General features: G+C 36.4%; 1 protein-coding gene across 2 annotated transcripts in view; it reads right to left on the reverse strand.

Annotated features, from left to right (window-relative positions):
- Abcb11 (ATP binding cassette subfamily B member 11) overlaps positions 1–25,217 on the reverse strand; it is an 89,834-nt gene that overhangs the window by 60,564 nt on the left and 4,053 nt on the right. Inside the window, exons 2-8 of one of the 2 annotated variants that reach the window (XM_020167978.2) lie at positions 21,342–21,444; positions 20,048–20,069; positions 17,547–17,598; positions 16,541–16,779; positions 4,076–4,163; positions 2,854–2,987; positions 1,172–1,343 (exon numbers count right to left, since the gene is read on the reverse strand). In XM_020167978.2, the coding sequence (XP_020023567.2) occupies positions 1,172–1,343; positions 2,854–2,987; positions 4,076–4,163; positions 16,541–16,779; positions 17,547–17,598; positions 20,048–20,069; positions 21,342–21,417 (783 nt within the window). In that variant the 5' untranslated portion in view covers positions 21,418–21,444. Of the gene's footprint in view, positions 1–1,171; positions 1,344–2,853; positions 2,988–4,075; positions 4,164–16,540; positions 16,808–17,546; positions 17,599–20,047; positions 20,070–21,341; positions 21,445–25,217 lie in introns of those variants that run through there. The other variant, XM_074071044.1, reaches the window with a different exon arrangement.

The following is a 25,217-nucleotide window of genomic DNA, read 5'->3' on the forward strand; positions in this document are numbered from 1 at the left end:
GAACATAGCAGGAAAGTGGTTGGAAAGACAATTGTAAAGTTTGGGTGATGTAATGGATTTTTAAAATAATAAAATATCGCTTTAGCAATTGATTCTGTGCTAGACTCTGTGCATAAGTGCATAACGTCAATCATGCACTGAACAATCACAATGATATGGAGAGGTATTATACCTGTTTTGAAAATGAGGAAACTGAGGTTTTGATGGGTTTTCATGAGCCACACAAACTTGCTAGTAGTAGGACCAGGTTGTGTCTTAGTAAACTGTGTTCGTTACTATTGTCACTCTAAACCATTTCCTATATTACCTGGGAGCTGATGAAGAAATGTAACAGGTGGACAATGAGAATATTTTGCTAGAAAATCTCATGATGGAGATTGGTACTTGCTGCTCAATTATATATGGGTGTTGTGCAGCTTTTCACTTAAATTCTACTCTCAGGTATCTAATGTGGCTGAAATAATGTGGTCAGAAATAATTTCTCCATCCTTGGGAGAGTTTTAAACTGGAGTGGCCCCAAATTCCTACTCCTATCCTTTGTCTTGGCTTGACTAGCTGAGGAACAGAGACTGTAACAGTAGTATGGCTCAGACAACTTCTCTGAAGCTGACCAGATGGAATGGAGACAAAGCTGTGATTGCAAACATCCCTTTTATGTGCTTGTTTTTGGGCATACTTGCTGTGCTTTTGAGAGGGAAACATCTGAGCTTGGGAGAACATGGCAAGCCTATTGAAGAGTGGGTGGGGATTTGAAGTCAGGTTCCCTTGGACTTGAATCCTGTGGTGCTAACTGGGCAGTCTCCAGACACATCTTTTACCTTTTTGAGCCTCAAGCTCTTATATTTAAAATGAGAACTTTTATTTATAAGATCATAATAAGGATTAGAAGTAATGATGAATATGAAGCTCCTAAAAGTTCCTGGCAAAAAAGTAAATGCTCAATAAATGTGGCTGATTGCTGTTAGTAAAATAATATTTACCTTCTCAAAGCATCATTCATTCCTAGATGTAATGGCAGTTGATAGCAGGGAATAATCAAACAGAGTAAATCAAAATAGTGATAATTATATTAACTAAACATGCTCAGGAAAAGAAAATCAATCTTCTTATTTTTTGGTTATTTATGAGGACAAATGTCTCCCCAGACAGGGAAGCAAAAAGGCATTCTTACCAGACCAATGATGGCTGCTCCAATGCCAATGAGAGGGCTGGCAGAAATAATAACCAACGTCAGTTTCCAACCCCTGTAAAATCCCAACAGGAACCCAAAGAGGGCTGAGGTGATACGCTGAATAAAAACGGCCAGTTGGTCGGCAATGGCATCATTGATTTTATTAATATTACTAGAAACAAGAGAGACTTTGATTATTGAAACTGAATTTGGTCAATTCAAATATCTTTCTGTTCCCTAAGCACCCCCATCACTGCTCCACTGTCACCCTTGGGCAACAACACAGCTTCTTAAATCTTGAAAACTGTTGCACCTTGAGATGTTATCAAAACTCACCTCATAGCCAGCTAAGTTTGTCTCAATTTAGCTTTCCCAGCTGATGGCCTTCCAATGTTGATAAAGGCTTTGGGAAGCCATCTTGCCTCCTTCTTTCTTAGAGCTAATATTACTGGTCTGTCTGAAGAGGCATCTTTCTTTCTTCAGAACTGCTACAGCCTTTAGCCTCAAGGTTCTATCCTTTTAGCTACACCACCTCATTCATAAACCTTGGACAAGCCTCAGAAAGAAGTCATATCTTCCTCTCTGTGTTTCCATAGCAATGTACTTGGTAGGGGGGTGAAGGGGGAGGAGGAGAGAGAGAGAGAGAGAGAGAGAGAGAAAGAGGAAGAGACTAGTGGCTAAGGGCACAGGCTCTGGAACCAGACTGAATTCGAATATAAACTCTTCTTAGGCAAATTACTCAACCATTCTGTGGTTCAGTGTCCTTATCTATAAAATGGAGATAATAACATATGCAAATCATGTAGAACAGTGCCTGTCAAGTAATAAACACTCAACATGTGTTAGCTCTGATTTATTTGCTTGCTCCTCGTTTTCCTCCTACCAGGCTTTAAGATGGTTCCAAGCAGGATTGTATAAAGTAAGCAATCTAGAATATTGGTTGAAAATAATTACATTAAATTCATACACCTGAGAATATTCCCTTCCTCTCTTGCCCAGAGGGAACAAATACAGCTAGGGACTTGGCAAGAAAGAACCTAAACACATTTCCCAGAGAACAGACCATTGTATTCTCACAAGGTTAAGTACCTGTTCAAGGTCACAGTGAATAAGGGGCAGAGTGAATGCTGGAATCTCTGGGCCTCACCTTCCATTCTGCTTTACCTTCGTTATACACTGTCTTTCATAGGACCCCAGAGTTCAATTAAATAGAGTTCAACTGGTTCTAATTAATCAAGGCTCATTCAGAATTTCTGGGGTACCATTAATGATCCAAATGGTATTTGATTGTAAACTGGATTTCTCAAACTAGTCTTCAAATTTTTTTTGTTTCCGTGTGCAGACACTGACTCCACAGATACAGCAGGACATCTAATTGCATTGTGACATCCCTCTCTCCATCTCTTTCTGAGGAAAATAACTCTATTTCTTTAAACTATCTTCTATAATACTTTATTTATAATATTTTAATCAAGAGTCTATAAACCCCATTGTAGTATCTTGGCTTTTAATTTTTATTTATAGGGCATTGCCCAGTAACAATGCCAGGTTACCTATGAAAGCCCAACTTCAGACAAAACATGTCAAATCTAACTGAAAATGTTTTTAATTTGTTATTTAATTTAGAAACAAATTTTATTACGTAAAAAAGACACTAAAACATTGCTGTATCAGCTACTCACTCAGAGAATTTTGTATTCAGCTCTCCCACAGAATTACAGTCAAACCATCCAATTTCCATTCTCATTATTCTCCTAAAGTAAATTTTTCTCATTTTCTCAACTTGCCGAGCTCCAGTAATTATCCAAACGCATATCTGGAAATGGATAGAGGAGTGGTTAGCATTGCAGTGTTAAAACGGTTTGTTGATTCCTTTTATTCTTGGATGATAATACTTTCCATGTAATTGTTGAAATAAGGAGGGGAAAAAGTCACAAAACACATGTTCTTGGGAACCAAGGTATGAACTCTGGTTCTTGCTGCTAACAGTGGAGTGAGCTGGACAACTTTGGGCAGTGGGTAGAGGTCTGCTTTGAATGCAGTTCTGACAACATAAGCCCATGGCTTTCAGAACATACTGAGTTTCAGTTTCTCCAGGAGTAAAATACTGAACTAAGGCATCACTGGTCTACAATCACTGTTTGTATACACCACTTCTGAGAGAAGTTTCCTCCCCAGGAACCTACTGTAAGTAGTCGTATGTAGTTTTCAGGCAATGGTTTTCAGGAAATGGGAGACAAAAATTATGACACAAGCAGGGAATCTAATCTGCTGATAGATTTCCTCTAATTAACAACAGTAATTTTATCATGAAAACTCCTGATGTCAGCACGAAAGGGTTCATTCTTTTTTACAAGTACTACTACCTGGAATAAATAGGGGAGGGGCAGCTCATTATTTTTTCTATAGAAGGTAGCAAAATGAAATGTTTTTCTTCTTCAGTAAGGGTTAGGTAAACCTAAGTTCTCCCATTACTTACATCACGAACATGTGTATTCAGATTTACAAAACTGGGCTGGAATACTGTGAGACCCCAGCAATGAACAAAGAAAGGGAAAGAGCATTTTGCTTTCCTTTCCTTCCTCGTGCTTTCTCCAGCCTATTCGGCCTCCCCTTAAAAACACACCACGGCTACCCATTTCTGGGCTCAGAAAAGAGAATAAAGCAGAGAAGGCCAGGACATTGCATCTACAAGTCTCTCCCCCAACTCCCCGGACAACTTCTTGTATCCTCTTTGGTTGTCTGAAGGAAGACTCCTCCCCATTCTCTCAAGTACTCTGGATGCAGAGCTGTGGTCCTTAGGGCTTCTGAATACCTTAAAGGCTAAAGACAACACTTTGCACTTCGTTGTAATGTCTCTGGGCCCAGAAATTGATCTACAAACAAAACGGAGGAGCTACTAACTTGAATATAGGCTGTAATAAGTACTGCAACACCAATTCCAGCATAGACACTGGCAAACTTGATCATCTCATTTTCAACGTCCACCAGCCTTCAAAAGAGGGAGAAAATGTTAAAACTTATAAGCAGGATCAAGCTACTAAGGATTACATTTGTAGACACAGCAGACTTAAAATATGCTGTTATAAATTTCTATTAAATATGAGTAAGGTGTTATATTTATGCATAATTACAAACAATCCAACCAAATCCCTAAATAGTTCTCATGATACCAGTCACAGCAAGTATGTTCATCCCCTTTATTTCTATAGGCAGAGACGCTAGGATTGTGAAATAATTAATCAGAAGTTGCTAGAGGAGAGGAGACCATAAATAGCTGCCCAGTGCTCAGTTCATCTTGGCACATTTTGCTTGTGCACATGCAGAGACAGAGTAATCATAGCTGAAGAAAGGTTTTAGAAGTCAGGCAGACTGTCTGAAAAGACACAGAAAGAAGAGTGCTGTAACTCAGGCTTCCTGTTGCCTCTTCTAGGAGTCTAAACTGGCTTTTCAACTTCTCCACCCTAGAGTGGCACCAGAAAATGTGTGCCATCTTCCCATGGGGAGAAAAGCACTGCATTCACCCTTTGTCTTACTGCTGGCTTGCTGGCTATTGCCTGTAAAGCTTCCCTCACCAGGACAATCTCAAAAGTTGAACCCACATTTGCAGGGAATTACAAGAAAGTACTTTGGGGTTTTTCCCAGCAGAGTTTGGGATTGCCAGGGCTGGGAAGGCAGGAGAAAATATTCTGCAATTGCTTTCAGGAAATAAGGAATTTTATTAATTAGAAAACTAACATATTGGTTGATACCCATGCTGATAAAAAGTCTATCTCTTTAGAAAATCAGAAGCAGCATCTTTAGTAAGGATGCCCTTACTCTGTGTCACTTCTGCTCCCTGTCAGGTCTTCTTTTTATGACTTAAATTATACTCTCCCTCTACCAAACTGAGACCAAGCACTGCAATATAATTCATTTACTATAGAACAAGTTATTATTCCACAAGATTTTTTGCCACCTGGAACTATTCATTTCTTTATTAGAAAAACTTATATTAAATATATTTGTGTTTTCTTGCTAGTAGATTATAAGCTAAATGAGAAAGGGGCTAGCTAGCTTTATTCTGCTTGGTCACACTGCCCAAATTCTGGAACAAAACCTGTACCATGTAGGTCATAAATAGATGTTTCTTGATTTTGCTTTAGCTTTCAAAATTCTAATTAAGAAGAAGAAAAACTGCCATAGCCAATTCTTCTGACAACCTCCAAACCAGGTCAAATACTCACCACTTCCAGTCTTTCACGATAACTAATGGTAACCTGAAGAATGAACAAGACCTAAAGAAATCTCACACACACACACACACACACACACACACACACACACCAGACAGAAGTATTCATAACCAGAGCTCTTATAAAAGCTTAGCATCTCTGTGTAATGTGTGTAGTATAGTATTATGAGGAAACCCTTCTAATGTGGATATAAGCCAGTGCTCAGGTAATGAAATTAAATTTGGGTATCAAAAGTTTTATTTAAGAGTTCCTGTGGTGCACTGATTGTTCATAAGCAGAAGTGATGGAGAACCTGTCATGAAAAATGCAGTAGCCAGTCGCAAACCTATATGGATTGAGAGTATGTGGTAGCCATCCAGCTCTGGGATTTCTTGGAGCAAAGTCCAGGAGAGTTCTAGCACTGGGGATGGTTCAGATAAGGAGATGAGTGGTTTATGACTCTTTTCACTCGTGAGGTGACCCTGAAGTGAATGGTTAGCTTGCTTCTACTTTATGAGAAGAAGAGGTTATTGGGGCCTACAGATGACTTGAGACTATTTCTGGATCACAGGAAGGCAAACAGCAGGCCTGGCTTGGCTACCTTGTCTGCACAGCCAGCTCTTCAATATCCACATGGTGGAAAGTTCAGTGATCATCAAACTCCAGAAAGGATTCTATAAAGTATACAACTGAATCATAGATTGGCACCTTTAAAAAAACTGACATGAAGCTACTTTAATGAATTAAAATTCCTCTGGCTCATTTGTTAAAGAGATGAGAGTGATGACAATTAGAGAGGAAAGACAAGAAATGTTTTATAAAATATGAAGATATAAGGAGTCTTATCTTGCTTTTTATAGAACAGAAGCATCATAAAATTGTGTCATTCAATTTATACGTCAAGTTTCATATTTACTGAAGCCATAGATTTTTCTTTTTAAATACATCGGAAGTCTTTAGTGCACTGCCAAATAAGGAATTTTCCTTTCAGTTGGTTTCCTATATTACAAAAACACTATGATATTAGAGTGATTATAAGTGACAACTCCAGACTGTCAGAAGCTGACAGAAATGTGTCCAAGTCCTAGTCCTACTTACCACGGTGACTCTGAATTCCTTAATTATAGGACATCTGCCTACAGACAAATGACATATCTTTGGTTGCTTTATAGAACAACCATGTGGTATGGTAGCATGCTGAAGACTGGCCAGATTTTCATTTCAGAGAATCCATGACCATTCTCCACCCCCATCCTCTCCCCCAGGAAACTGTTTTGTTTTTGCTTTTAATGAAACTTTTTATTTTGGTAAGTATAAATGCACATGAAGTTGTAAAAAGTAATACAGCAATATAGAATACGATTTTTATCCAGTTCCCACCACCAATGGTTAACATCTTGCAAAACTATAGGGCAATGTTACAACCAGAATGTGTTGCATTGACATAATCAAGACCAGGACATTCTCGTCACCACAGGCTCCCTGCATTTCCCTTTTATACCTACATGTACTTCTATCCAGTTCCCATTCCCTCCTCAGCCCTTGCCAATAGTTTTGTTCTCCACTGCTATAATTTTATCATTTCAAGAATATTATATAAATGGAAAAGTTTAAGTATACAGCCTTTGAGATGGGCTTTTGTTCACTCAGCCTAATTCTTTGATATTCATTAACTGTTGATGTCTTTCATCATCAATAGTTTGTTCCTTTTTATCGTTAAATAGGATTCCATAGTACGGATAAATATATCACAGTTTGTTTAACCCACTCACATTAAAGGATACTTGGTTGTTTCCAGTTTTTGCCTATTAAAAATAAAGATACTGTAAATATTTGTGTACAGGTTTTTAATGGGAACACAGTTTTCATTCTCTGAGATGAATCCCCAAGAGTAGAATTGCTAGGTCATATGGTAGCTGCATGTTTAATTTTTTTAAATTGCCAAGCTGTTTCTCAGAGTAACTGTAACACATTTTGTTCCCAGCAGCAACATATGGTCATCATCCCCATCATTCTCATTTAGAGTTTTCACTATTTTTAAAAGATTTTAAATTTTAAATTTTAAATTTAAACTCTGATAGTTATATAGTGATCTCATTTTTATTTTAATTTATATTTCCCTAGTCACTACTTTTATGGAACATTTTTCATTTGCTTATTTGCCATCTTTATATCCTTCATAAAATGTTTATCCAGGTCTTTTTCCCATTATTTAATTAGAATATAGATTTTTTTAACATTGAGTTTTGAGAATTCTTTATATATTCTACATCCTACTCCAAGGTTGGCAAATATATTCTCGCAGTCAGTAACTTGTCTTTTCACCTCAATGGGTCTTTTGTGGCAGGATTTTGATTTCTGATGTAAGTCTTTAATGGAAAGTTAAAAAACAATATTTTATGGCTTTAAGTTTCAAGTCTAAGAGCTTAGTCAACCCACAGAACATGAAAATGATCTCCTGCATATTTTTCTAAAAATTTCTGGCTAAGAGCAATTAGGCAAGAAGAAGGAGTAAAAGGAATACAAATAGGTAAAGAAACTGTCAAAATATCCCTATTTGCAGACAACATGATCCTATACCTTAAAGACCCAAAAAAACTCTACTCAGAAGCTCCTAGACACCATCAATAGCTACAGCAAGGTAGCAGGATATAAAATCAACATAGAAAAATCATTAGCATTTATATACACTAATAATGAACAAACTGAAAAAGAATATATGAAAAAAATTCCATTTACAATAGCCTCAAAAAAAAATCAAATACCTAGGTGTAAACCTAACAAAGGATGTGAACAACCTCTACAAGGAAAACTATATACTTCTGAAGAAAGAGATTGAGGAAGACTATAGAAAGTGGAGAGATCTCCCATGCTCATGGATTGGTAGAATCAACATAGAAAAAATGTCGATACTCCCAAAAGTAATCTACATGTTTAATGCAATTCCCATCAAAATTCCAATGACATTCATTAAAGAGATCGAAAAATCTACCGTGAAATTTATATGGAAACACAGGAAGCCACGAATAGCCAAGGCAATACTCAGTCAAAAGAACAATGCAGGAAGTATCAAAATACCTGACTTCAAACTATATTACAAAGCAATAACAATAAAAACAGCATGGTACTGGCACAAAAACAGACATGAAGAACCAGTGGAACAGAATAGAGGACCCAGATATGAAGACACACAACTATAACCAACTTGTCTTTGACAAAGGTGCTAAAAATATATGATGGAGAAAAGACAGCCTCTTCAACAAAAACTGCTAGGAAAACTGGTTAGCAGTCTGCAAAAAAATGAAACTAGATCCATGTATATCACCCTATACCAAGATTAACTCAAAATGGATCAAGGATCTTAATATCAGACCCCAAACTCTAAAGTTGGTACAGGAAAGAGTAGGAAATACTCTGGAGTTAGTAGGTATAGGTAAGAACTTTCTGAACGAAACACCAGCAGCACAGCAACTAAGAGATAGCATAGATAAATGGGACCTCATAAAACTAAAAAGCTTCTGTCCATCAAAAGAAATGGTCTCTAAACTGAAGAGAACACCCACAGAGTGGGAGAAAATATTTGCCAACTATACATCAGACAAAGGACTGATAACCAGAATACATAGGGAACTTAAAAATCTAAATTCTCCCAAAACTAATGAACCAATAAAGAAATGGGCACATGAACTAAACAGAACTTTCTCAAAAGAAGAAATTCAAATGGCCAAAAAACACATGAAAAAATGCTCACCATCTCTAGCCATGAAGGAAATGCAAATTAAAACCACACTAAGATTCCACCTCACCCCTGTTAGAATAGCCATCATTAGCAACAGCAACAACAACAGGTGCTGGCGAGGATATGGGGAAAAAGGAACCCTCATACACTGTTGGTGGGAATGTAAACTAGTACAGCCACTCTGGAAAAAAATTTGGAGGCTACTTAAAAAGCTAAACATTGATCTACCATTTGATCCAGCAACACCACTCTTGGGGATAAACCCAAAAGACTGTGACACAAGTTACTCCAGAGAGACATCTGCACACCCATGTTTATTGAGGCACTATTCACAATAGCCAAGTTATGGAAACAGCCAAGATACCCCACCACTGATGAATGAATCAAGAAAATGTGGTACCTATACACAGTGGAATTTTTATGCAGCCATGAAGAAGAACGAAATGTTATCATTTGCTGGTAAATGGATGGAATTGGAGAACATCATTCTGAGTGAGGTTAGCCTGGCCCAAAAGACCAAAAATCGTATGTTCTCCCTCATATATGGACATTAGATCAAGGGCAAACACAACAAGGTGATTGGACTTTGATCACAAGATAAAAGCGAGAGCACACAAGGGAGATATGAGGATAGGTAAGACACCTAAAAAATTAGCTAGCATTTGTTGCCCTCAACGCAGAGAAACTAAAGCAGATACCTTAAAAGCAACTGAGGCCAATAGGAAAAGGGGACCAGGAACTAGAGAAAAGGTGAGATCAAAAAGAATTAACCTAGAAGGTAACACACACGCACAGGAAATCAATGTGAGTAAACTCCCTGTATAGCTATCCTTATCTCAACTAGCAAAAACCCTTGTTCTTTCTCATTATTGTTTATACTCTCTCTTCAACAAAATTAGAGATAAGGGCAAAATAGTTTCTGCCGGGTAGCGAGGGGGTGGGGGGGAGAGGGAGGGGGCGGGGTGGGTGGTAAGGGAGGGGGTGGGGGGAGTGGGGAGCAATGACCAAACATTGTATGCACATATGAATAAAAAAATAAATAAATAAAAATTTCTGGCTATGTATTTTTTACAGTTAGTCCATGATCCACTTGAGTTCATTTTTATATTTTTTTCATTTTTTGGCCTATGGATGTCCAGTTGCCCTGGTATTGTATTATAAGAGGTGGTCTTTCATACATTAAATTGTTTTCCAGCTTTGTCAAAAATCAGACATATTTGTGTGGCTCCACTTATTAATTCTTTATTCTGCTTCATTTATCTGTTTGTGTATCTTCTGGCAATACCATGCAAACTTTATTTCTATAACTGCATAGTAAGTCTTGAAATTGGGTGGATTGATTCCTCCCATTTTATAACCCGCCTTAAAATAGTTTTACTTATTCTAGTTTTCTGTCTTTCATACAAAATTTAAACTAATCTTGTCAATATCTATAAAAATTTTAACTAACCTAGGTGACCAACAATGGATCAATGAAGAAAATACAGTATATAAACACAATGGGATACTATTCAGCTTTACACAAGAAAATCCTGTCATTTTTGACAACATGGATTCCCCCGAAGGACATTTTGAGTGAAATAAGCCAGGCATAAGAAGACAGTTATCACATAATCTCACTTATATGTAGACTCTAAAAATGTTAAATTCATAGTATACAGTAGAATGATGGTAACCATTATGTATATATGTACATATATAATTTATATAAATATAATATATAAAATATATATCTATACAACAGCAATGAGCAAACTAAAATGAAATTAAGAAAAACAATTCCAGGCCAAATACAGTGGCTCAAGCCTGTAATACTAGCTATTTAGGAGGAGAGATCAAGAGGATTGTGATTCAAGGTCTGGGCAAAAAATTCTTAAGACCCCATCTCAACCGATGAGTGGGTTTGATGGTATGTGCCTATTATTCCAGCTATTCAGGGAAGTACATGTAAGGTGATTGTGGACCAAGTGGACTTGAGAGTACAGGAAGCCCATATCTCAATAATAACCAATACAAAAAGGGATAGCAGAGTGGCTGAAGTGGTAGTGCACTTGCCTAGGAGGCACGAGGCCTTGGGTTCAAAGCCAATACCACCACCAGAAAAAAATAAGGATGGTTAAAAATGAATTTAACAAAAGAAGTACAAAATTTGTATTCTGAAAATTACAAAATATAAAGAAAGAAATTAAAAATTTTATGTTGAAAGAAATTAAAGAAGATTTAAATAAACGGAACTTGGATCACAAAACTTAATATTTTTAAGATGGCAATGCTTCCCCAAACAGATTACAGATCCGGTGCAATCCCTAGTACCTAGGTGACTTCTCTGCAGAAATTAAACAAGATGATTATCAAAGTCATTTGAAAATCCAAGAGATTGTTTTTGAATAGACCATCTTGAAAAAAAAAAAAGAACAAAGTTAGCATCCTAAAACTTCTTGATTTCAAAACTTACTGTAAAGCTATTGTGGTTAAAATGGCTACTGGCATAAAGACATATTTATAGATGTATGGGATAGAATTGAGAACCCAGAAATAAACACTAACATTTACAGTAAATTGATCTTGGCAAGGGTTCTGAGACTATTCCATGGGAAAAAATAGAAAGAGTCTCTCCGGCAAATAATGCTGGGATAATTGACCATGATGTGGAAAAAGAGGTAAAGCTGCACCCTCATCTCACAGCATAGAGAGAAACGCATTCAAAGTGGACTGTAGACCTAAACACACAAGCAAAACTATAAAACTCTTAAAAGAAACATAGATTTAAATCTTCATGATTCTATGGCTTCTAGATATGACACCAAAGGCAGAAGCAACAAAACAACCAAGAAAAAAAGTAAAGTAGATGTCATCAAAATTAATTTAGTGTTTAAAGACCACCACTGACAGATTTAAAAGACAGATCAACAAATGAGATAAAATTTCTGGAAATCATTTATTTGGTAGGAGACTCATTTCTAGAATATATAAAGAACTCTTACAACTCAATAATTATGTAACCCAATTTTTAAAGGGGAAAAGAATCTAAATAGACATTTTTTCCAAAGAAGATGTACAAATGTCCAACAAGCAGCTACAAAGATGTCCAATGTCATTAGCTATTAGGAAAAAGCAAATCGAAACCCCAGTGAGATACCACTCACACTCACTTGAACAGTATTATATTAGTTTCCTATCTTCTTTATTACAAATTCCTACAATCTTAGTGGCTTAAGAACACCACTTCTGAAGACCAGAAGTGTAAGGTCAGCTTCATTGGACCTAAATCAAAGTGTTGACAGAGTTGAATTCCTTCCAAAGGCTCTAGGGAAGAATCTAAGTTTTGTCTCTTCTAGTTATTTGTATCTGCTGGCATTCCATGGCTGTCGCAATGTAATTACAATCTCTTTCTTGCTTCTCATCTCTATATCCAGATTTTCCTCTGCCTCCTTCTAGGTAATATTCCTAGTTAAAAACAACTACAATTGCATTTAGAGCCCCCTGAACAATCTGAGATAATCTCTCCTATTCCAAGATCCTTAAATTAATCATATCTGCAAGGATTCTTTCTATATAAGGTAATATGCTCAGGTTCCAGGGATTAGAACCCAGAATTCTTCAGGGGCCTTTATTTAGCCTACTACTACTATCATCAAAATATAGATAATGAATAAAAAGTGTTAGTAAGGATGCAAAAAATCTAGAATCATCATACACAATTAGGGAATGCAAATGGTACAGCCACTTTGAGAAACAGTCAGATGGTTACTCAAAAGATTGAGTAAACAGTTGCTGCATGACTCAGTAATTCCATTCTTAAATATAAAACTACTCAAAACAAATGTTCACACAAAAATTTGTACAGAAATGTTCATAGCAGCATTATTAAAATAACCCAAAAGTGGAAACAACTCAAATGCTCATCAACTGATAAATGGATAAATAAAATATAACCATACAGTGAAAGATTGTTCAGAAATTTAAAAAATGAAGTACTGATTCAGGCTACAACATAGAAAAAAACCTCAAAAACATTACACTAAGTTAAAGAAGCCAGTCACAAAAAGTCACTTATTATGTGATTCCATTTATGAGCAATGTTCAGAATAAGCAAATCTTCAGAGACAGAAAGTAGATGATGTTACTTATGGATGAGAGGGATGGGGAATTCTGAAGTAGTAAGTAGGAGGTACAGGATTTCTCTTTTATTAATTAAAATGCTCTAAAATTGGCTGTGGTAATGAATGCACAATACTGTGATTATACTAAAAACCACTGCATTGCATACTTTAAATGGCTAAACATTGAGGTATGTGCATCTCAATAAAACTGTTTTTTAAAAGTGTGGTTTTAAGGCATCTAACTTCAAAGTAGTATTTGCATGCATAAGCTGAGTGTCCATTCTAAGCAAATCACTTTGACTGAAATCTGAAGTGAAAGTATAGCCTCAGATTTCTGCCTTGATATGTATGTGGTGTAAGTAAGGACACCAGCTTCCAATGGCAGTAGTGGTCAGCCTCCAAGGAGCCCCCAAAGATTCTTGTCTCCCTGTACTCAAACTCTTTTATAGTTCCCTCCCAAACTGCACCAGTTGATCTGTGTGACCAGTAGAATATGGTAGAAATTATGGCATGGCTATAGAAAGATGTTGGCTTCTACATGCATATATAATTGGATAAAAGAAAATTATATTATAATGTTTTAGTTTTCCATTCTTTCATCTTCTTTCTTTTACTTTTTACTTTATTTTGAGCAGAAATTTGATAAACTAATGGGGGGAGTCGATGTTCTGTTATCCCTATCAGTATTATTCATTGAGAGCCATTTATAAGAGTTTGGCTTAAAAATTCCATCCAATAGATTACAAGAGATAGGTAGAAACCAATACAATATAAGAGCAAAACCAGTTTCTACCCTTATACATGCATGCTTATGTGCTAAAATTATTAAGATGTCTTATATATCCCAAGACCAATTATCTATTGTAATAGGTGTATCTTTAATGATATACCTTTTCCAAGGAAGAAACTTGTGAAAGTGTTGGCATTTTAAACCACTTAAAGTGGAAAAAAAGCTCTCTCCTTTGTTCTCTGTCCCACCCAACATTTTCACAGTGATCTTACTACATAAAAGCTAAACAAATATATTATTCAGTAATACAACAAATAGTACTCATAATAACTCACAAAGTGTTTAACTTGTTAAAGAGTTCCTGGCAAAGGAATAGCCTAAGAAAGGAAAGGCTACAACTTCAGATATGTGTATGAAATTTTTTAAAAGAAACGGACAAATGATTAAATGTGAGTTATCATGTGAATGAAGTCAAAGCCAATATTCCTCCAAAACCCCCCAGCATGCAATATTTGGTGTCTTTCAGGCATATGATCCATTAAGAATGAGTAATGGTAGCCACAGAGAATTCCATTCTAATGGATGCCTGTGATCCAAATGTTAAAGATAGATTTGTCCTTTAATCACCTAACAAATATTTATGAGCATCTAGTATCCTGGAAATGTCTCAAATTTTTTTTCATTCCTTTTCAAATTTTGAGACACAACAGGTTACACTTATAGAAATTTTCTCTTGAATAAATTATCTTCATGAGTATTATTAATGGTTTGTGTTAATTTGCATCATGCATGGGGAGCGTGATTAATTTTACATTTTATGGTCATACCATTCTGTAAGTAGTGGTCATACCACTCTGTTGGAAGGCAGAAATAAGGACTTAAAAAGACTGTCAATGAACTCAATCTCTCTTTCATGCAAACTGCTCTGTGTTTGTATGAAAGGAAACTTTAAGCTTAGCAAAGAAATGTACATATTTAGGTACGGCAAATCAAATGTATTTCCAGTCAGTTGGCACGTTAATTTGTAAAGGGTAATTCTGCATGTTGTGTGTGGTCCTGTGCTTTTCCATCATTAAGAACCTATCACCTTGTAAGTAGTATCTACAAATGATCACTGGATAGATGATGGTCTGACTAAACCAATGCTCTATAAAGATAAGGATCATGACTTGTAAGAGCACTGTGTCTGTGATGCTTCCATAAGTTCCTGGTACTTGGTGCTTAAAAATTTTTGGTTTAATGAGTGAATGAATGAAAGACTTTCAAAGCAGATAATATTATGGAAGAGTGCCAGTGATTTAGAAAGACTTACTCATAGTCTAAATTGAGTCTGTAAAAAATTTCAAAAATGAAGGTGAGAAATATAAATTCCTTTGAGGATCTATTACAAGTATTTTTCTAGCCAGAATGCCCTGTCCTTGTTTCTTGAGTGCAGGATACATGGATTCATACGTGCAAATGAGCTTGTTCTGAAACCTGAGGCAGCATGAGGCAGGCTGCAAAGTCCATGGTATGACAGTGAGTCAGCCCATGTTCACCACAGACTCACTGGTTACAAAGTAGCCTGTCAGGCTTATCACAAAGAAAACAGAAGTAGTGTGGTGACTGGGCTTGTCTGAGTTCTTGCACATTCTGCCTGCCTACTTTCTGCTCACATCACTGTGCCGCTCTTCTGAAGAAACTCAAGTACTGACTGTGATCAGCAACCTCTGCTCCGAATACAGCATACTCATGAAGTTCCCATTATAGAGAAGAGGCTTGGGAACAAAGAAATTATGGGCACAGCCACAAAGGCAACAGGCAAGAGGGAGTTAGTGGGGAATAGAAAGAACCCTTGTCTATGAGACACAACTGAAATCGAATTGCTGGGTCACCTCATTAGTGGCATTGAGTATTGGCAGTGCCATGCTCCAACCTACAGTCAACAAAGTGATTAAACTTTGTGCTGTAATTAGTAAGCAATGTTTCGTTCCATTTCTGTAGGATTTTAATTCTGATAAGCTGAAAAGAACATCAGAGCAGAGTAATTTCTAGAAACATGGGTAAATTGATATTTCTGTTCTCTCTGTCTTAGATACAACTCAGTTTGGCCATTAAGGTTCCATTTATGCATTTTGAATTGTAGTTTCTAAATTTTTTTATTAGGATGTATTCATTGTACAGGGGGGTTCGTTGTGACAATTCCAAATAGGCTTATATTGTACATTGGTTAGATTCCCCTATTGTATCTCCACCCCCACCCATGTAACCCTCTCCCTGTCCCACTTAAAGCAATTGCAAGAGGATTCTTTGTTCTATTTTGTATAAGTATATGAAGTCCATCAACCATATTCCCTCACCTTCATCTCCTTCATTCAGTCTCCCCTCCCACAAGTACCCACACACCCACACTGTACTTATTTTATAGTCCTGTTCTTCATTATTTACATCTAAGTTGATGTTCAAAGGGGTTTCTCAGTGTATCCCCACTGTGAGTATACTTTACTTTGGTCCGTTCAATCCCTTCCATTACTCTCTCTTACCCTTCCCTCCCACCCCCTTGAATTATAATTTATGAAAAGAAAAGGAAAAGAAATAGCCTACCCACAACTTGTCCCATTTGTCACATTCTGGTTGAAGGAGCTGTTGATCCATACAATGGTGTTATTCACACATGCTTTTCCTGGAATGCTAAGTTCTTGTATCTCAATGTCATAGTCAATAAAAAGATCTGTCAGTATACCAAAAACAATAAGTATGGCTGGATGGGCGATTCCGTGGAGTATTGCACATAAACTTCCCACAAGCATCAGCCAAATGTCAGTCGATGAAGAAAATCGAAACTTGAAAAACAAAGGGTTCAGAGATCATCTATGGGTGAAAAGCAGGAAAGGTAGGAGGACTATTTAATTTTATTTAATAGATTTTGATAAATAGTACTCAACACCAAGTTTTATGGGAACCATCTTAGAACAGTAGAGTTCACACTGATCATATCAAAATAAACTGTACATCAATTATTTAAAACATTAAATTCTTACATTGTTAGATCATGTTCTTTCTTTCTCAGTCTCTGAACTCATTCTCTATCTCAGGAACAGACTTCAGTATTTTGCTACTCATTGCAACTTAAGGGGCAACTAGTCACCCTTATAGTTGCAACTGCCAGGTAGATATACTGTGGGCCATTCATCAGTGCCATAAATTGGCACTTGAAACTGATCATGACAGTGAAAAGTACCTAAAAATGCCTTCATCCAGTATAAATTTTGGGTAAATATCTAAGCTACAGAATTTCCAAAGACTTGTCATAAGAATAAATATATTTGGCAGAGATACTATGATGATTTTCCTTACTAAAATGATAATTATGGGTTCAGTGATTATTTTTCAGGAGACTGTGCTAATCAGACAGGATTTGTGTGTTTAATCAGTAATATATTTGTAATCACAATTGAACATATTATCACATAGATAAAATTTATGACTGAATAACTGATCACTGCAGGTAAAACCTAACAATATGACTAAAGAGTTAGTTAGTATTTCCTCCATGGTCTGCACAATTCATGGTTGCTAAACCAATGACATAAATAAGCAGTTTTATTACCAGTTGAAAGAAGCCAACTTGAGTGCTTTCACTTTTCTTTTTATTTTGTAATCTGAAAAGCAAAACAGGAATTTAAAGGCCATTCTTCCTAAAACAATGAGAAATTATCCCTACTTGGTGGTGCTTTTATCAGTCTTTTTTTTTTTTTTGAAACAGAATCTTTCTATATAGTTCAAACTGGCCTCAAACTCACTGTGTTGCCCAGTCTAGCCTCAAACTCTCAAACCTCTTCCATCAGTTTCCCGAGTACTGGGATTATACTTGTATGCCACCACACCCGGCTAAATGAGTCATTCTTTAGTAAGAAAGAAAGTCCCTACTATCTGGGAAATTCTATCCACACCCAGTATTTTTAAAAGAAACTTTTATTCATCTAGCGATTTTGACTGGAACTATATCTAATGTTCTATAGAGATTAGTGAATTAGTGAGAGGGACTGAGAGAAAATAAAAAGCCCAGATACTCCCAATTATATCAACAAATAACTATTTGTGTTCGGCCATGACCCTTGATCTATTTATGTCTATATTTCCCTGAGTAAATTGAAGCCGAATCAAAGCTTCCTTCACGCACTGAGAAACTTGGCATTCGCGTTAAGCATACTCTCATATTTCCATAGGGCTGAATCTCTCTAGTGTTGTTACCCATTTCATTTCTCGTAAGGTCAGGCTTAACTTCTCTTTGGCCTCCCCAACTCCAGGGATCTCCACCTGACCTAAGTCACCCATTCCATGGACATACCTGGACCTTGCTGTCACCAGAACTACTAGTCTTAGGACAGATTTAACCACACTCCCACTCTGCAGCTGCATGAAGCTTCATTCCTTCATTCATACTATTTGTCAACCTTAATTAGATCTGCAGTCCTCTGAGTCCTCCAGTTACTTACAATTGATAAATCCCATCAAGATTTTGCTTCTTTCCCCAAGTATCCCAGGTCTCACTGCAGGACATTTAAACCACATTCTCACAACCATCCTCAATCTTTTCCCCCAAAGCCATTTTTGGAAACTTTCTCTGCATACATCCAGCTGTTTGCTCCGCTCCTCCTTTAGCCAGGCTGCTGGACCTGCTAGAGACAGCCTCCCACCTAGTGGACTAAATCCAATACACAAAGTACCTTTCCTGTGGCTGTCCTAATCTTCCCTTCCAACCCAGAGTAGAATCTCGAGACCAAAGTCCCTTATGGCCCAGCCCGATCAGCTCTCTGACCTTGTCTCTTCCCACTGTTCTCAGCAACCCAGTTACCTGGCCTCTTGCTGAATTTTGCCCATGCCAAGTGTGTGCCCACCTCTGGATGTTTGTGCTTACTAATCTCTCTCCTAAAATATCTTTTCTTCAGGACATGGATAGCTACCCTCACATTGTTCAGACCTTCCTTCCAAAGTCACCTCAACAGGGCACTCACTGGTCAAGTCTTTAAATATTCAACCGTCTTCTATCTAACACCCATGCTATTTCAAATCTTTGTTTCCATGTTTACTCTTTTTTTCTGAGAAAGAGATAGGCTGTCACTAGCTACCCTGCATATATTTTATTTATTTGTTTGTTTATTATGTTGATTGTATCTCCCTCACTAACATGCCTTCCTCAATGGTAAAGACCTTTGCCTAATTTGTTCTTTTCTGTACCCTCAGCAGCTGTAATAGTGCCTGACACCTCACACACATTCAATGAATATTTGTGAAATAAATGAAAAAATGATGAATGAATGAATTAGTGAACATGTACTCTCCAGCTTGATCCACAACTTTGAACTTCATCCTACTATAGATCACTCTCAGTAGCCTTGTCAAACTTCTGCTGCAATCCTCACATTCTGCATTTGCCCTCTCTAAAAGCAAAAGAACTCACACAACTTCCTACTCATCTCTTCATTGCCATTCATCTACACGTATACCATTGTCTCTTTCCCAACCAGTGAGAAAAGTGTGACTTAGAAGCTGAGGCTGACCTGACCATTTTTAGCCCAGTTAATCAAACCATTCTCATTGTCTCCCTCTACCATGAAGTACTTAAAAACTCCTCAACTCTTCCCTTTCTAGCACCATGTCAGCAACTCACCCAGTACCTCCCTTCTGCCTCCTGAGGTAGACCATCCATTCCTGCTTCCATACTGACATTATTTTATATGAGAACTTAAACTTTTAAGCCAAAGAGAAATACTGAATTTAAGTTTCTACTATCTGTCTGTAGAAAGAATTTGAGGTGTAGCAACCTCCTTGTGCCCATGAAATCACATCTGTCTTCCAACCTTTTCTAAGCTCCCTTAGGTTCTGTGATATTCCAGGATACAAGGGAAAGATTTGGGGCTAACCCTGAAGGGATATTCCAAAAGATTTAAAAGTCAAATAATAATAATGTTTTAAAGAGAAGAATGGATTGTATATTCCACATTATAGTAAATATAATGTGCATGAAATATAATGTTTTGTGCCTTTTACAAGAATATTATGGAATTATTCTAGAGAAGTTGCTAGATTGTTGAAAGAGACACTTACCTTGACTTTTTATCATTGTTATCTGTCAGGATAAAAAAACCAGTGCATAAAGAAGTTAATAATGGCAAAAATGCAACATTGTAACAACTTTGCTCTAAAAACATTCCTGTAAAGCACTTTTATTCAAGTAATATTACAAAATGATTCTCTTTCCTCTTTCTTTTCATGCTCTTTCTCTCCACACACACACATACATTTCATGTATATTATAGAAAAGACATGTTCTATAATTACTTCAGGCTCAAAACTGCTGCCTTGATATATTTCTGGACTTTTCTCTGGGTCATAAAATATTCCTATCTTCTGAGTATCAAATGGAGACCAACGTTTCTAAATTAGCCAAACAAAATCTGATTTTTTTGAATTATAAAAAAAAATATGAATATCAGCTTGTTGTTTGGTTCCTTAGAAACATCAGAATTTAGATATTGAATAGAGCACAAATTAACTAGACTATAAGTTGTCATTGACACTTCCCTTCCAACAAAAGCCATGATACTGAGCCACACTTCCCCCAGCACAGTTCAGAGAAAATGTAGGGTAGGAGATGTAAGGGTGGGGCGGGGAGGGAGTCTAGGGTCATGGGTGTAAGAAAGCCACAGGGAAAAGAACCATAAGAACCATCTATTACCATGGGATGTCACATCTTGGTTCTCCTGACATTTTGATTTAAATAAGAGTAAAGAGACATTATAGTGTAAGCAAAGAGCAATATCTTGGGCTTAAGGATCAGCAAGAATTAGATTAGAATAATGACCCCACTAATTATTATTCATATGACCTTTGCCATGTTTTTTAAAAGTTATCCAAGTCTCAATTTCTTTCTCTATAAAATGTAAAAAAATCATGGGATTTAAAAATAAAATAATAGCTTAGAATCCTCTGAGCTTATAACATACTAGGTAGTCGTGCTGCAGGCCCCTTCCAATTTTCTCATTCTGGCCGGCAGAGACCTGATGCAGCTTCTCTAAGGAGCACCACTCAATGATTGCTCTGCCATTACTGTGATGGATATTAACAATATGAGAATAAAGTTCATATTAATAGCCAGTGCTAAGAGCCCAACTCTACCTAGGAAAGAGGTACATACCTTGTGCATTCTTACCTAGAGCTCTCAAGCATCACATTACATGGACTAAAGGGAGAGCCAGTAGGTGTATTTCAGACTCGTGTCCAGTAATAGTTCTACACATGGTTGTTGATTTTTCCTTTGCTCCTTGAAACTTCACTAGCTTGTCTCACTTTTCTGTTTACCTCTCTTTTTACAAGTCAACAAATCTAAGAGGCCACTTACATGATCCATCTGACTCAAAAGCATGATTCTCTTCCCCAAATTTCTTCACACTGCGAAGAATTACTGAGTCAGACATGATAACTGCAGACTGCAGTCAACAACTCTATAAAATAGATAAAAAATAAAATAATTATTGCAATTATTGTATCTTTAAACAAAGTGGTCAAAAGAACAAATTGGTTCAAGAAACAATGCAAATCAATCTCAAACAAAAACAGGATTTTTTTAAAAAATTGGCTATTAAATGATTCATCAAAGGAGCCTATCTACTAAAAAGATAAAGTGAAACTATTGGAAATGGCTTTCTCTGGTGGTGGATGAGTGATTTTTTAAAGTTATTTGTTGATTCTACTTTGTCATTACTTTATTTATTCTTATGAGTTCACATAAAAGTCATATGAAGGGAAACCAACATGTGTCATTCTTGAATTAGTGCTGATGACAAATGATGCCAATACTGATGGGTAGCCTTCAGTGTTCCTTTGTAGGAATAGCCCCACTGAACTCAGCTGGACTGAGGGAGCAGAGAAGGGAGAGTCTCTGAATAAAGTATAAGTGTCTATACAGTTAGCATTAGTCTTATTCACAGTGGAAAAATCAGTTTGTAAAAGAGGGAGAATTAAAATTTTCAGGATAATTCCAGCATTTTAAATTTTGCATGGAGTTTTGCTTTGCTAACTTCCTGTGCTTCAAACATATAGCAATGATGGGTAAATACAATCAGATTTAAATCAATAAATATAAACAGCTCCATAAACCAGAATGGAAGAAAGCCATCAAAGAAAATAGAGTATAAAGCAGCTGGTATTTCACCTCAGATCCAGATATAGACCAAGGTCTGAGAGTTTAGAGCCTGAGAGGATGGAAGTTCCCCACACCAAACAGGAGATTAGAAAACACCTTTCTTCTTGGAGCCAGAGCCTATCAGGGGCCTTCTGGGAAGCCCCTGATGAACCTGCCACACACAATTGCCTGTGGGAGTTATTTTCTATGATGAAATGAAGACCTATGATGGTTACCTGAAGAGATGGAAATACACATTTCACACACACACGTATATCATATGTACAGATAAGAGAGCTGAAAGTGGAATTGTGAAAATTTTCTGACTTCATTTAGTTGGAATCTCAGAAGAACAAAATAAAGAATAACAAAAATACAATAATTAAAGAAATAATTGCTTGGAATTTCCTAGAAGCAGTGACTTGATTCCTCAAATTAATAATAGATGGTTTGATCATGAAGTGTCCAACAAAAAGGCTCATGTAGTGAAGGCTTGTTCTCTGATGTATGCAGTGTTCAGACTTGGGGCTTTCAGGAACTGACTGAATCATGGGGCTCTACCTTCATCACTGGAGTAATCCATTGGTGCACTCAAATGGGAGATGGTAGAACTGTGAAAGGTGGGACCTAGTGGGGGAAGTAGGTCATTAGGGATGTGTCCTGGAAAGATACTTTGTCTCTACCCTTTCCCAGGTCTATCTTTGCTTCCTGGTCACCAAGAGGTAAACAGCCTCATCTTCCATACGACCACAGCAATAACACTCAGCCTCCCTCAGGTCCAACGTAATAGAACCAGCAATCATGAAACCATGAGCAAGAATAAATCTTTCCTCCTTTTCAGTTGTTTATGGCAGGTATTTTGTCATAATAACAAAAACTAATATGCCCCATGAATTAATCAGAATAAACAAAATTCAGTCAACACTTAGATATAGTGCTGGAGGCATGGCTCAAGCAGTAGAACACCTGCCTAGCAAATGCAAAGCCCCGAGTTTAAACACCAGCACTACAAAAACAACCTTACATACAGTATGTCAAAATAGTAAAGCATCAAGAATAAACAACACTAATCTTAAAAACTATAAAAGAGGAAAATAACACTATTTGAATGGAAACAACACCCTGATGGCAATTTTCTCATCAACAGCAGGCAGTAGAAGGTAGAATTTTGTACTGGGCCGAAATATCATTCAGCACATTACCGGACATTCAAAGCCAAGTGAGTTTGCCACTTCCAGTCCTGAACAACTATTAGTGGTTGTGCCTTAGCAAGAAAAAAAAATATCCAGAATGAAGTAATGAAAGAGTGAAACAAGAGTGGATACAAGAATTAATAAGTTAGTATAGTCAAATAATGATATTGAGTTTAACCTTTTATCTTCAAAAAGGGCAAAACTAAAACTATGTAATAGGAAGATAGATACTTAACGTGTCGATGAAGTGTTAAGTTCATTGTCATGGAAATCTATTGGCATTGTTTAACATTTGTAATTATATCAGACAAAATTACTAATATTTGACCATTTTACTTATAAAACTATTTAACTTAATTCAACCAACATTTTATAATTTAAGAAAAACCAATTATAAAGTACCAATACAATCAACAGCCTCCAGAAAAGCAAAAGATAAAAAAGTGAGAATATGAAAAACTTTATCAATCTAACAAAAGTCAAGAAAAAAAATAAACTAAGGGAAAGTATAAAGGACTAGAGGTACAGCTTAAGTGGTAGGGTAGCTACCTAGAAAGTGAAAGGCCCTGGTCAAACCCCAGTTCCATCAAAAAAAAAAAAGCAGAAAATATAAGTGAAGATAGTAGGAAAAAGTCCAAATGGTTCAATAATTCTGGTAAATGTATGTAGATGCACAGCCTACATCATGCTAAGTGAAAGGAGACAGTCACAAAAGCCACATGTTGTCTGATTCCATTTATTCATATAAAATATCCAGGAGGGCTAACCTACAACACAGTACATAAGTGGTTGCCTAGGCCAGGAGTAGAGGTGGAAGGGGGATGAGGAGTGACTGGTGACAGATACAAAGTTCTTTTGGAGGTGATGACGATGTTCTAACATTGGATTATGGGGATGGTTGCATAACTCTATCATTATACTAAAGACCATTGAGTTGTACACTTTTATGTAATTCATACCTCTATTTATGTTCAAAGTCACAATGGAGATAAAGAGAAACATAAAATAACTAAAGGTACAATGTAGCAAGAAGACAAAGTCATCTTTGGGTTGTGTAACCTAATGACCTAACACAACATAGCTTTCTTGCAATTGCAACAGGAAATTTGAATGTATCTTGTTTGGAAACTGATATAAAACTGGCAAAAATTAGGAAGTTTAAAAGTTTTGAAAAGCTTTTATTTAGTACCAGTATATGGAGCCTGAAATCAAGAAATACATTTCTTAAGTTACATTTGGCCTGTTTGTAAAAGTTCTATGTATAACTATGTATTTGATTTAGAAATGGTTGACTATTGTTCTAAAAATCATACATACTGAGATCAATGCAATTAAATAAGAAATAAAAGACTAAACACACACATGTTCTCATAAACTTATGTTTGTTTTATAAACTTTAAAATACATACATAATTATATGTTAAAGATGAAGTAACAGAAATTAGAATAATTTCTAGTGATAATCAAAATATAAAAACTTGTGAGATGTAGCTAAAAAGACAATTATTTATAAACAAATGCATTTAATACTTTAAAAAAGTTATAAAGGAATGACATTTTCATCAAGAAGCTTTTAAAAACACAATCAAGGGGCTAGGCTATTGACTAGCCATGAGGGTTACAGAACCTCACACACACACACACACACACACACACACACACACACAAAACAGAAAAGAAAAAAAGCAAAATTAATAAAATAACAAAAAGCATGAGAAAAGATAGACCAATTCAAAAGCTAATCCCTAAAATAACTTAACAACAGACAAAACTCAACAAAACTAGTCAAGAGATATAAATCACAAATAAACGTTAAGGAGAGAAGGCAAAATAACAAGCAGAAAGTTTTCAAATCAGAAGCAAATGCTATGAATAACTTTATGGCAATAAATTTGAAAAA

Source organism: Castor canadensis, chromosome 4 (assembly GCF_047511655.1).
Source record: "Castor canadensis chromosome 4, mCasCan1.hap1v2, whole genome shotgun sequence".
Classification (NCBI taxonomy): domain Eukaryota; kingdom Metazoa; phylum Chordata; class Mammalia; order Rodentia; family Castoridae; genus Castor; species Castor canadensis.